The 11,831-nt window shown below is 38.9% G+C and overlaps 1 protein-coding gene across 3 annotated transcripts; it reads left to right on the top strand.

The window, feature by feature from the left end:
* kras (KRas proto-oncogene, GTPase) lies at window positions 1-10,692 on the top strand. Of its 3 annotated transcripts, none has more exons than XM_035907057.2 (6): window positions 1-267; window positions 2,369-2,486; window positions 3,041-3,219; window positions 4,768-4,927; window positions 7,375-7,490; window positions 9,232-10,692. In XM_035907057.2, exons 2-6 carry the CDS (start codon window positions 2,376-2,378, stop codon window positions 9,347-9,349), a joined length of 684 nt encoding a protein of 227 aa, XP_035762950.1. In that variant the 5' UTR covers window positions 1-267; window positions 2,369-2,375; the 3' UTR covers window positions 9,350-10,692. The 3 variants fall into 3 exon arrangements, with proteins under 3 accessions (XP_035762950.1, XP_035762949.1, XP_006789608.1); XM_035907056.2 differs by having other exon boundaries at window positions 2-267; window positions 7,375-7,498; window positions 9,233-10,692; XM_006789545.3 differs by lacking the exon at window positions 7,375-7,490 and having other exon boundaries at window positions 5-267; window positions 9,233-10,692.
* The last annotated feature ends 1,139 nt before the right edge of the window (window positions 10,693-11,831 follow it).

The following is an 11,831-nucleotide window of genomic DNA, read 5'->3' as shown; positions in this document are numbered from 1 at the left end:
GGGTAAAAGTACGCCTGGTATCCGCCCATATACGCGTAAAGCAGGCCAGACGGAGCAGCTAGGCCGGGGCGCTGGATCAAATGGAAAGTTCAATCGATTAATTTGCTCACTTTTTCGCATGTTCTCTCTTGCTTGTGAACCGACGACAGATCAACTTAAATGCGGGAGTTTTGGTGAGAAATAGGAAATGCAGAGATCGTGTGAAACGAGAGGAATATCAGCTTGACTCGGTCGCTACTTCGGACGCGGAACTCCACTCAGTAAAAGGTAAAACAAATGGAGGAGATTATTACATGTTGGGCCCCCTTTCCTTTTTTTGTAGTGCTTGTCGAAACATTGTTTTCACTAATGTAGTTAGTCTTTCACCGTGCCCGCTATCTAAACACGAAGCAACACCGCTATAGTGGTATTATACATTTTCGGTCTTTTGAACTTAACTACGCCCAATTGTTAACCTACAGTCTGGCCCTGCAACGCAGACCTGTGAGCTAGCTTATCAATGGCGGCTTCAAAATCTGGCACCCTTCCCCTTTGAATGAATGATAACGACTGTGTCGGGGTAGGCTGTGCAGCCAGTGCTCCTTTTAATGAATTACATTTTTATAATTCGTTAAGTTAGCTGATGTGGTCTCATGGTGAGTTTACTTTCGAGGCTGTTGGCGAGCTCCAATGCTAAGCTTGCTAGCAGCACAGCAGCCTGGTGCTCAGACGGTTTCACACAGCCTTTCTGGTAACCCTGTAGCCGCAAAGCGGTGAATTTAAATCCAAATCCCCGTTGACTTTTAAGTATGCTTCTGATGTTTCTACCTGTTGAAGCATGATAGGTGGTCTTTCATTGAAAAGCTAAATCACGTAGCCGGCTAACCGTTCCAAACTAGCATAACGATATGTTTGCTAATAAATATCGACAAGTCTTCTTGTGTAATAGGTGATTTTTTTCTCCCGCAGTGATATTCAGTTCAGTGGGTTTTTTTCCCCTTCTTCCTCTATTGGGAATGTCCTTGATTTCAGGAATGTCAACATAAAGGTGGATGCACTGCACGCCATTAATGGGTTCAGTTTAAGGCAAGCTACAGCCACGAGTGGCACACTCCTATCTTAAGGAAATAAGGTGTCCATCGACCTTCCACAGCTTCAAAACTTTGCCACAGTTTGAAGCAGATATCTTTCACTGTATTAAAAAAATAAATAAACTAAAAAAATCTCAGTCCTTAAAACGCAAATTATATTTTCTTACTGGAGTACAAGAGCTACATTCCTTATTTTTAAATTGTTGTTTGTTGCTTGACAGCTTGCTGTATTACAAAGTGACAGCATAGACATAGAGACGTGAAAGCCATGTGGCACACACAGAAGAATCGCCATTGACACTGGAATTGGTCTTATCTGTTCAGGTTAAAGATGAGGTTGTTTCTTTACAGACAGCGTCCTCATCAATGACATGTGTAAATCACTAGATGAAATAATAGGGGACAATTTTATAAAGAAAAGTGTTGTGAGCACAAACCAGTTTATTAGTAGTTTGGCAAATGCATAGCATTCTAGACATAGCAATAATATTTAGTGGCACTCCTCCCTGACTGCAGGCTCGGCTGGCTGTGCTGTAGCCTCTGAAAAGACCAGCAACTACTATTGATGTGTTCCGCTCCACACAGCAGACAGACAGCAGAGACCCTCCCAGTTGCCTGTCAATTTTGGAGCCTTAATGTAATGTCATGGATTTCTGCCTGGGGTTGGCGTCTGTTGTGGAGCTGTCACTCAGAAAACACTACTGAATTTAGACATTTAATTATATATACGCATAATCTCATCTTTATGCATTTTATTTCACGTTTGATGTTTCTGACAATTTTCAGAGGCAGCAATTTCAATTGATTATTTAAAGAATATTTGATAATATAGCAGCTTTTTGTGAATCCATTTGGGTTTTTTCTGTTTATACCCTCCATTTGCATACAAACACATGCAGATTAACCAGCTATTGTGTTTGTGGCAAGCTTCTTCTACAAGCCTCTTGGTTAATACTAAAATGAGCATTTTCTCTGTGAAAAGCAAACTAAACTTGGGTGTGAAATCTAATTTCCCAGTGATTCAGGTGTGTTATTAAAAGAATAGCTGAGGGCGAGTTGAGTTACTCACTGGAAGTGGTGTTCATATATTAATATCTTCTCATTCTGCCAGTCCTGAGTGTGCCGATTTCCAGTAAACAAACGGGTTGTTGTACAGAAATGACAAGGTGTGAATGCGATTAGATTGTAAAATTGTTTTAAGTGGAAAATGTGCACCAGATAAACTAATACTTTCCATTTGACTTTCACTGAAGATAATCATATAATGAGATTGTATTTTTGTTTTATTTAACTTACAGGTGAATCATGACAGAATATAAACTGGTTGTGGTGGGAGCTGGTGGCGTTGGCAAAAGCGCACTTACCATTCAGCTCATCCAGAATCACTTCGTGGATGAATATGACCCCACCATTGAGGTAAAGGAAAAATATAGAATGTTTCTGTTCTTGTGTCTTTGTGTATGTGTCGACATATAAAAGGGGGCAGCACAAGTTGTAAGTCCTGTTTTTTATATATGTGTGTATATATTCACAAAAATGAGTTACAACAGGTTTTACTGGTTTAAGCTTTAAAGAGAGACTCCAAACAGGTTTTCTAGAACTTTCAATGGATGTCTTCCTGCCTGAGCTCTCAAAAGGCCAGTGATCAAACAAAGTCCCATCATGATTTCAATCAATTATTGATTTCTTGCTGGAGGTTAGACCCTTGATATAGATTAAATAGAAGATAGCATCCAAAGGTATGGCTGTTCACTGGAGCAAAGAGTAATTATTTGTGTTAGATGGGATTGAGTGTAGTTATCAGTGTAATAAAAAGCGATATCGGTAAATCACACTCAGCCAACACATTTAGAGTAACTTAAATAATCTATTTAAAAATTATTAAATAAGATATCATCTCATTGTATTACTATTGTATTATATCTCTTAAAACCACTAAATTCCACGATTCTCATGTGATTTGCTTCCAGGACTCTTACAGAAAGCAGGTAGTCATTGACGGAGAGACATGTCTACTGGACATCCTGGACACAGCAGGTCAGGAGGAGTACAGCGCCATGAGGGATCAATACATGAGGACAGGGGAGGGTTTCCTCTGTGTCTTTGCCATCAACAACACCAAGTCCTTTGAAGACATTCACCACTATAGGTGAGCTAGGGGAGAAATTGCCTCATGTCTTTGTAACCAGTATGTAGTAGTTTACTTAAAACTAAGAAATAACATGCTGTATTTTGAAGTCACTAAAGTGTATATATAAAAATGTATATTTTTTATATATATGGGGTGCAATGACACACAAAATTCATGGTTCGGTTCGATACTTTGGTGTCACGGTTCGATATTTTTTCGATACAAAAAAATGTTCATGCCTTTTTAATTTATCATTTATTAAAATGATAAATATATATTTTAACTCAAAAGTACAGTTTTTAAATTTAATGTTGCTGAAACAACAAAATAAAAAAAATAAATCTATCTGATCGAGAAATCACTCATCTTTGGAAAAGAGAGTTTATTACAGAGAAATGGCTCTTTCCAAAATAAAAGCTATAGTATACGCTTCTTCTGGGCTATATTCTCAGCAGCATATTAAACATATCAGGTCCCCATAAGGAGAATCATGTGCTAACGGCTGTCTAAATGACTCGGGTAAAGTTTGTAGCATGCGTGCTTGTTGTTTTTGCCTGCTTCCACTTGTCTTTGCACTAGGATGATGTCGGAGTAAATGTGCATTCATATTCGTTGTGTTCCCACTAGTGCTGTCAGCGTTAATCTCGTTAAAATGACATTAACACCATAACGCGGCAAATCTCCGTTAAAAAGTTACCGCGGATTGCTCCGTGCGTGGGGCTGGACGACGTCAACACGTTAACAAGCTAACTGCGCTAACGCACTAGTTCCCACAAATTGAACATTGCGTGGCACATCCGACATACTGTTTTACTTTTGTCCATGACGCGCTTACCTTCAGGGTCATGCTTCACATGAAAACCAAGATAGTTCCAAACGCCAGATCTGAATGAGGGTGGGGGAGGTTCAGTTTCGGGTAGCGTTGAGGCAGTTGCCATGTTGCAAGGAGCTTAGCTTCTGTCTCGCTGGCTTGCGCTGCGCTCAGTGGATCTGCACTCGACAGTGCAGCCTAGGCGGAGTAGTCGAACGCAGATCCACTGAGCGCTCAACACAGACAGCACCGTCAGAAGAAAAGTTGATAAAATAAATAAAAAATGTTGTATTGTTCGATACATATGCGTACCGAACCGAAAGCACTGTATCGAACGGTTCAATATCGATACGAGTATCGTTGCACCATATATATATTTATATTTATATTTTTTGTAACTGTAGCAAACCCCCCCCCCCCCCCTACTTATTGATATACTAAAATATTGTAAATATGGGATCTTCTATTAAATTGTAAAAAAAACAAAAACACTGTAGGAATTACAACTACAGCAGAATATGTGTGTATCAGTGTTCTGTAAGGGGCTGAGCTTAAGTCATTAATGTTCTTGTTTCTGAAAACTACAGCAACACTTGTAGTTTATAGAAAGTCATTCTGTACACTACAAGTGTTTTGTGTGTTCAGTGTGGTTTGTTTGTACAGTGTTTTCTAACATCGTATTACGTAGCCAATGGAGTACTAAACAAGTAAAATGAAACTAAAACTGCAATTCTGTTCTGGCTGTGAATGTGTAGAGAACAGATTAAGCGGGTGAAGGACTCTGAGGACGTCCCCATGGTGCTGGTGGGGAACAAGTGTGACCTCCCGTCCCGGACAGTGGACACAAAGCAGGCTCAGGACTTAGCACGTAGCTACGGCATTCCCTTTATTGAGACCTCAGCCAAAACCAGACAGGTGAGAATCCCAACAACACACTGGGTGTTGTCCTCAAGACTCAAAGTGGCTCATTTGTCAACTCTGTCACTAAACTGTTGTGGGATTGCACTGGAGGTATGGAGAGCATGTTAAATGGTGTGGAGGTGCATGTGGTCTCAGGGTTATTGGTCGTTTTGTCATTTCCATAAATGTTCCTTTCGTATCAAATTTTGTTTTTTTCAGAAAAGGTAAGCTAATGGTAATTTTGGTAACACAGCTGGATGATTTTGGGAAATGGATCACAAGAATGTGATTGAATCATGAGGGATTATCGATTTGTGTTGCTATCTCTGTTGGTCTTTTTTTTTTTTTTTGTCTCAGGTAACACGCTGTGCATCATTAAATCTTTTTTGGTTAATTTAAATTTAATGGGTGACAATGTAATCATTGCATGCTGCTTTGTCACGGATATGTGAATTAAATCATTATTAGCCCACCTGCAAAGGATCCTGCTTTATAAATAATCAGCAAATCGGTGTCAGGGACTCTGCATGAAAGGGCAAAGTGTCGGAAATTAATCAGAGGGTTAATGATTCTGCTTACTGGTTGCTGTATCTGGGGTTTTGGAAGATTTGCTGTGATATCAGTGGTGTGTGTGTTGTGGGCATGGCTTTAGGTAGCAGACTGGCTATTGGAGTGATCTGTAAGCGCATTTTAGTGTTCTCTGATCTGGGGTGAATCATAGTTCCTTTTGGTGCAGGGAAGTTCAGTGTCCACACAGTGCTGCTTCTATTAGACCCGGCACTATTACATTTATTTGAAGCCACTCATGGCTACTCAACTCTTAAATAATTTAATCTTCTTTGGAAATGCACAATGGGCACAATATACAATTTTAAAATGATACCAAACAAATACTGTTACCACTCGCCCACTGCAAGCTTGGAAGGTGTCTGTTTTTAAAACGTCATGCAGTTTTGGAACTTGCACACGTTACATGAATAACGAAGGAGGTTTTGGACACACCAACACAGTCCTCGCTCACGGCCTACCCTGCTTGCCGCATCCCCCCCCCCCCCCCCCCCCCCCCCCCTTTCATCTTAAAAAATAAAGTTTTAGAGAAGCATTTAAGCTTGTTCATGCAGGAAGTAATGGTAACTCCATTTCAGATTCCCAAATGCATCTGCTAAGAATGAGACTTTCACTGAATCATCTAAAATTGGCTGTGGTGCAGAGGCGGATAATTAAATTAAAAAAATAAACTAAATTAAAATCTGGTGGCTTGAGCTTTGCTTTTTTTATTTTTTTAATTTTTAATTTATTTTTTGGTAATGCAAATATATTCATATTGTGACATTTCTATTATGACAAAACTCAACTGGCCTCCATCCAGCAATGCATTCCCTGACCACACCTGCCTTTGTACTGCACCCCTATGTTTGATGTTCAGGTCACACCTGTAAAGTTTAACTGCGTCTTACATAGTTGTAAAGGTATCATATTCATAACAATCTGTCCACAAGCAGATATAAAACCACAAGCTAAAGCAAAGAGAGCCGCCTTGTCTTAGTCCTCACTACAGTAGATGTCTCAGGGATCTTATTTACCATCACAGAACACTTGCATACATGTACTCAGAAGGTGAAAATAAGAGCAGCCACACTGGTAATCAAAATTCTGAACCACTCCTGCACCATATTACACCTCTCCACTGTCTGTTTACAGTTGTGGTCAGAAGTTTACACAAACTCAACAAATTCTGCCAAGAAGGGTGGTCAGCAATCCAGCCAGAACTATGCCAGAAGCGTGTTGATGGCTGGTGTCTGGTTGAGGTGCAACTCAAGGGACATTTAGCCAAATATTAGTGGGGGCGTGTCTTTGTATTTGAGCTTGTGTGGATTAGAGCTAAAATGAACTCCAAGCTCAAGCTTAAAGATGTATGCTGTACAATCAGTTGAAAGAAAAAATTAATGACCCAAAATTATCAGGACATTCATGCCCATGATAAGTGAATTAAAACTTCTGACTACAACTGTATACATATACTCAATGCGTTGCACTTGTTTTGGACTGATGTAACTGAATACACTGCTTTTGTCAGTTTCAATGTGGGTGGAAAAGTAAGGAGACTACAGTGCATCATGGCTTAATAGTAGTCAGGTCAGGCAACATACTGAATCCAAGTATTTTGTTTTCTGAATGACTTAATATTTATTTCCTCTCCTTAAAAACACTCAAATTATCTTTTTAAAGATATGGAGGGGAAAAAAAAAAATCAACATTTATACTCATCCATATCCCAAGATTTTGAAATCAAGTGTTATGCAGAGGATTAGGCAGGGCAAACTTTGCAAGTAGACATGCACCGCCAGTTTGCTTTGCTCCTTCGTATTTGTAGTTTGTAACAAATGCATCCAAACAGTATGTCCTCCCCCCTCCTCTTGTGTATTCCTCAACATTGAGGAAAGTTGTGTTTCATACTGCAGAGAGTGGAAGATGCCTTTTACACTCTGGTACGGGAGATCAGGCTGTACCGGGTCAATAAGATCAGCAAGGAAGAAAAGACTCCGCGCTGTGTCAAGCTTAAAAAGTGTGTTGTGATGTGAAGGGGTAAGTGTATGCAGCCGCACACCCACCAGCTCTGCGTGTGTGTTGTTAGTGGGAATTGTGGTGAAGGAAATGGAAGAAGACACTCAGTGAGGAGCTGGTGCTTCACATGTTCTCAAAGCTAACCTGCTGGTTTCTATTGGGGCTGTGGTGTGAGTCTAACATGAGGCTGAGGCAGCTGATGATTCCTGTCCTTTCAGTGTTTCTGTGTATCATGGTTGATTTTATTGAGTTTGTTTTCACACTGGATTGGTTTACTGAGCCTAAAGAACTTTGATCTATGCAAGCTAGTCTACTTTCACACTGGTGGACATTTGCATTATGCCTTCCTCATATAGGGGTGGGGATTTTTTTTCTCCCCTTATTTCCGTTATGAATGATGACTGTGCTTATTGAGAGATGTCAGAAAAATTGAACGCTGTACGTAGAAAAAGCACGACTGAAGTAACAGTCTGCATAGAGTGAGAAATGTTACAAAAAACCCCCCAAACAAGTGCCTACCTTATTGCTCAACTCGAGCATAAAAACTAACACGGCACCAGGTTTGGGTTTGTTTTCCAACTGTAAAGCTGGGAGTGTGTTTTCTGTCCTGTTTTAATCCAAACACAACTACTGAAATACATTTTCCTATAATGAAAGAAACCTTCTTTCTGCGCTTTGGCAGCCAGACCTTTTCCTTTTAGTCAACCTGGAAAGGGGTCTGCACTTGTGTTCACACAGTCAGATTTCCAGGCTAACCGTTCCTAGATTCAGACTACCAGTGTGAAAGTGTCCTAATGTGGCTGAAATCAGCATGAACAATGGGGTTTTTGGGCTGGTTTAGCCATCATGTGTGATTAGAGGATGTTACTGCAAACATTGGACTGAATCATTTGCTGGAATGTGTTTCTGCGAAGGATGCGCTTTGAGAAAATGGCAGAGATGTGTCGTCAACAAATTGTGTGCGTGTGGTTTTAAGGCAATTTTTCCTGCTGATATAAATCCCTTTTTCTTTACTCTTTGTTTTCCTGCTGTCTTTGTCAAAACCTTAAATTGGCCTCAGGCTCTTTACTCTACTGCTCCTTACAGATTATTGTCACATTTATACACCGTTAAAATGTTTATCACACATTTACGTCAGTGTGCCATTAAAACGACACTTGCTGCATTTCCATGGAGCCTGTTACTCACCAATAATCTGAATAGGATCTTTGTGAGAGAATAAAAGCCTAATTTAAATGCCTCTGTCAGAATAAATTGGCGTATTTATATAAAACAAGCAAACAAAATTTTATTACCCCTTTAAAACTCTTTTTTAAAGGGGTAATTTAAATTTGTTTATTCATTGCTTGTGAGAGCACTTTTCCCAGCGGTGCATCTTTTCCACTGGAACTATATTTTATGAATACTTCAGGTACATACATTTTAAATCCTGTACTGGTGCCAGACTGTGCTGATGACATTGAGAAATGAAGCCCATGTAACTGCAGCCACTGTCTTTGATGTCAGTGGAAGCACCACTGACTTTTATTCTGAAACACACTTTTTATTCAGCATGTCTTAAATGGTTCGAATCGGATTGATCCCTCGAATTGTGTCTCATAAAGAATGTACGCTTAATCAGAAAACGGTGTATTTAAAAGGGACAGACTTTTTATTTGGAGATTTTGATTCACTTTTAGTAGACAAGTTTACACAGTGCAGTCATGAACAAAGCTTCTCAACTCTAACGGTGCACACCCTCTGCTTGTTTTCCAGGGCGTTGACGATGCCTTTTACACGTTAGTGCGAGAAATCCGGAAGCATAAGGAGAAGATGAGCAAGGAGGGCAAAAAGAAGAAAAAGAAGTCCAAGACAAAGTGTACAATTATGTGAATAATGATTCCCTTTTAAGACAAAAAAAAATGCAACTATGTTGAACAGTTCAAGTAATACATTTTGTACATTACACTAAATTATTAGCCTCTTTCTCCATACCCACACAATACTAAACCTGAACTGAATTTTCTGCCTTTTCTTTTTTTTTTTTTTTCTCTCCTTATTTGCTTCTTTGGACACCAATAAGCTTCATTTTCAGTTTAGTGCCAGTTGCCCACAATATGGGTTCAAGAGCCTGATGAATTTAGAATTTTTATTTTTTAAACGGTAATGCTGATTTGGAGCATTTTACAGAGCTGGGAGCCAATTGCATTGCAAATTATGTTTAACAAATTATTCATTAAACCTTGAGTTAATTTTCTCTTTGCTTGAAAGGTCATGTTCTCTAATGACCTTTTTAAAAAGATGGGATGCCAAAGAATGAATTTTCATCCCGCTCACGTAGACAAAATGGATATGAAGAAAGGACCAACAGTCAGCCAGATGAGATCCAATCCCAGCCCCTGTGTTTTGTCCCCGTCTCTAACGACCTCTAGGTATGACTTAGCTATGTCACTGATAAGTATGCATGCAAACTCCTACTCATCTCTGAATGTTTTAACACCTTCATTAGTTATTAATTAATTTGTAATTTGTCTTTTCTTAGTACTGTGTGTTCTTGCCATGAGGTGAGAAAGATTTTTTTTTTTCCTTTTTGCATGAATTATGTCCTAGAAGACATGGGTAAACTGCCTCTGGTCGATGGATTAAACGAAGCCAGCGATAAAGAACTCTGACTCGGACATAAAGTCTAGTTTTTCAGGTTTTTTGAAAGTAGTTTTTTGCTTTTGTTTGGTTTTGTGAGAAATAAATCTGCCATTTTTTTTTTTTTAAAAAGCAGAATTCTAAGCAAGATATATATTTTAAACCCATTTTTGTCTTAATAAGATGGGACTTGCCGCCACATTATGTGGGTCATTTTGTGTTGCCTTTTTTGACTTCGGTTAAAAGTTTCCTGCTTTTCTTTAGGCTAAGATTTGACTGTAGGATTGTTTTGATTCATCCTGACAATAATCATTTCATCAATATATGCTCAAAAACAGCTGTTAACAGCTGTCCTCCTCCTTGTGGACTTCGTATTTGACCGTAATGTTTAGGTTCACTGCATAATTTAATGTTTGTCCAGCAGCAGAACATAAGAGGCCACGGAGGTGTCTTGCGCACTAACTTCTTTGCTTGTGAGCAGCTAGAAAGCAGAACGAATCCTTTACGCAGCTGTCAAGAATATTTGTCTTGGTGTGGAGTCACAGAGGTTGTTCAAAATGTTGTCCAAATAAATTTTCAGATTTTGTTTAGCTTTTCGAAGAGGGTTTTGTTTTTTTTTCTTTCTTCCCTTCTCTCTCCTACTCCTTGGATTCTTTTGCTTGAGTGTTGAAATTGTTTGTTGGCCTGCCTTTCAACAAAAATGACTGTCCAGCAAAATAATTTCTTTTTTTTTTCTCTCATAAAATGTGTTTAGCGTGGCGATGCAACTGGAACGGATGTTTGTAAATGAGGCAATAATTGCCATAAAATTGGTTCTTAGATTAAATCGTCTGACTTTATTACAAAAATAATAAAAAGCCCAGTTTCCTTCTGGGGTCAACCCCAATTTCACCATTTTCCATTGTATTTACAAACTGCTCATCTGGGTTTTTTAAATTTGCCTTTTATCTTTGCATTAGGTGCTACATATAGATGTTGGAAGAGCCGAAACATCATTTATTTTTTCCCCGTGTACTCTAGAGATACACAAAATGCTCTTCTAGGGGAGCGTTGTTATTCCCACAAAAAGTGATGTTTTGCTTTCAGGATTAATGGATTTTGACCGAGTTTATTATTACCTCTTTTCTTTTTTTCTTTCATGAAGTAGATGATAACTGTTGATGCAATTTTTAATTATGGAACCCTCCTGTCCACAATACTGTTTCACAAGTAGTTTTACTGTAATGTTTGAAATGTTCCTCTTCCTTTTAATGGGTGCCAACAGCTGATTTCTGAAATGTATCATTTATACCTGGATCGTATTTTAACAACCTTTGTATAGTTGTGATAATGAGAGGTGCATATTTTGTAAATTGTGCTTCATTTCATTTGTGTCTACATGAATGTTGCTTTAATGGAGTTTCGCTCCGCTCTCTGTATGTGAACAGCGAGTGTGACTGGGGTCCAGGTTTAGGGAAGTGAATGAATGACCACTTTACATCATACCTGTGGTGGGCAATGTAGAGTGGTGATCTAATCTCAAATGAGTCTATTTTGCCATAAATCTCACCACTCCTATTTAATGTGTAATAAAGAACAAAGTAAAGAGGAACCCAACTATTTTTTTTTTTTCTGTTTCCTTCATAACATTAGTTGTTTTTTTTCCCCATCACAGCACAACAAACGGCTGGAGAATAGGAGAACGTAACTGCAGTATTGACACAAATTTGCAGTGATTAAAAATAGGATGCATGTT

Source organism: Neolamprologus brichardi, chromosome 7 (assembly GCF_056152115.1).
Source record: "Neolamprologus brichardi isolate AB-2024 chromosome 7, ASM5615211v1, whole genome shotgun sequence".
Lineage (NCBI taxonomy): Eukaryota > Metazoa > Chordata > Actinopteri > Cichliformes > Cichlidae > Neolamprologus > Neolamprologus brichardi.
This window is presented reverse-complemented; position numbering and strand designations above follow the sequence as displayed.

What these genes read in the sequence shown, in the direction of transcription:
- kras (XM_035907057.2), top strand. Translation starts at nt 2,376, where the DNA reads ATGACAGAATATAAACTGGTTGTGGTGGGAGCTGGTGGCGTTGGCAAA. An exon ending in GAAGACATTCACCACTATAG is followed by an intron (nt 3,220 to 4,767) that starts GTGAGCTAGGGG and finishes GTGAATGTGTAG; the next exon opens with AGAACAGATTAAGCGGGTGA. An exon ending in CTTAAAAAGTGTGTTGTGAT is followed by an intron (nt 7,491 to 9,231) that starts GTGAAGGGGTAA and finishes GCTTGTTTTCCA; the next exon opens with GGGCGTTGACGATGCCTTTT.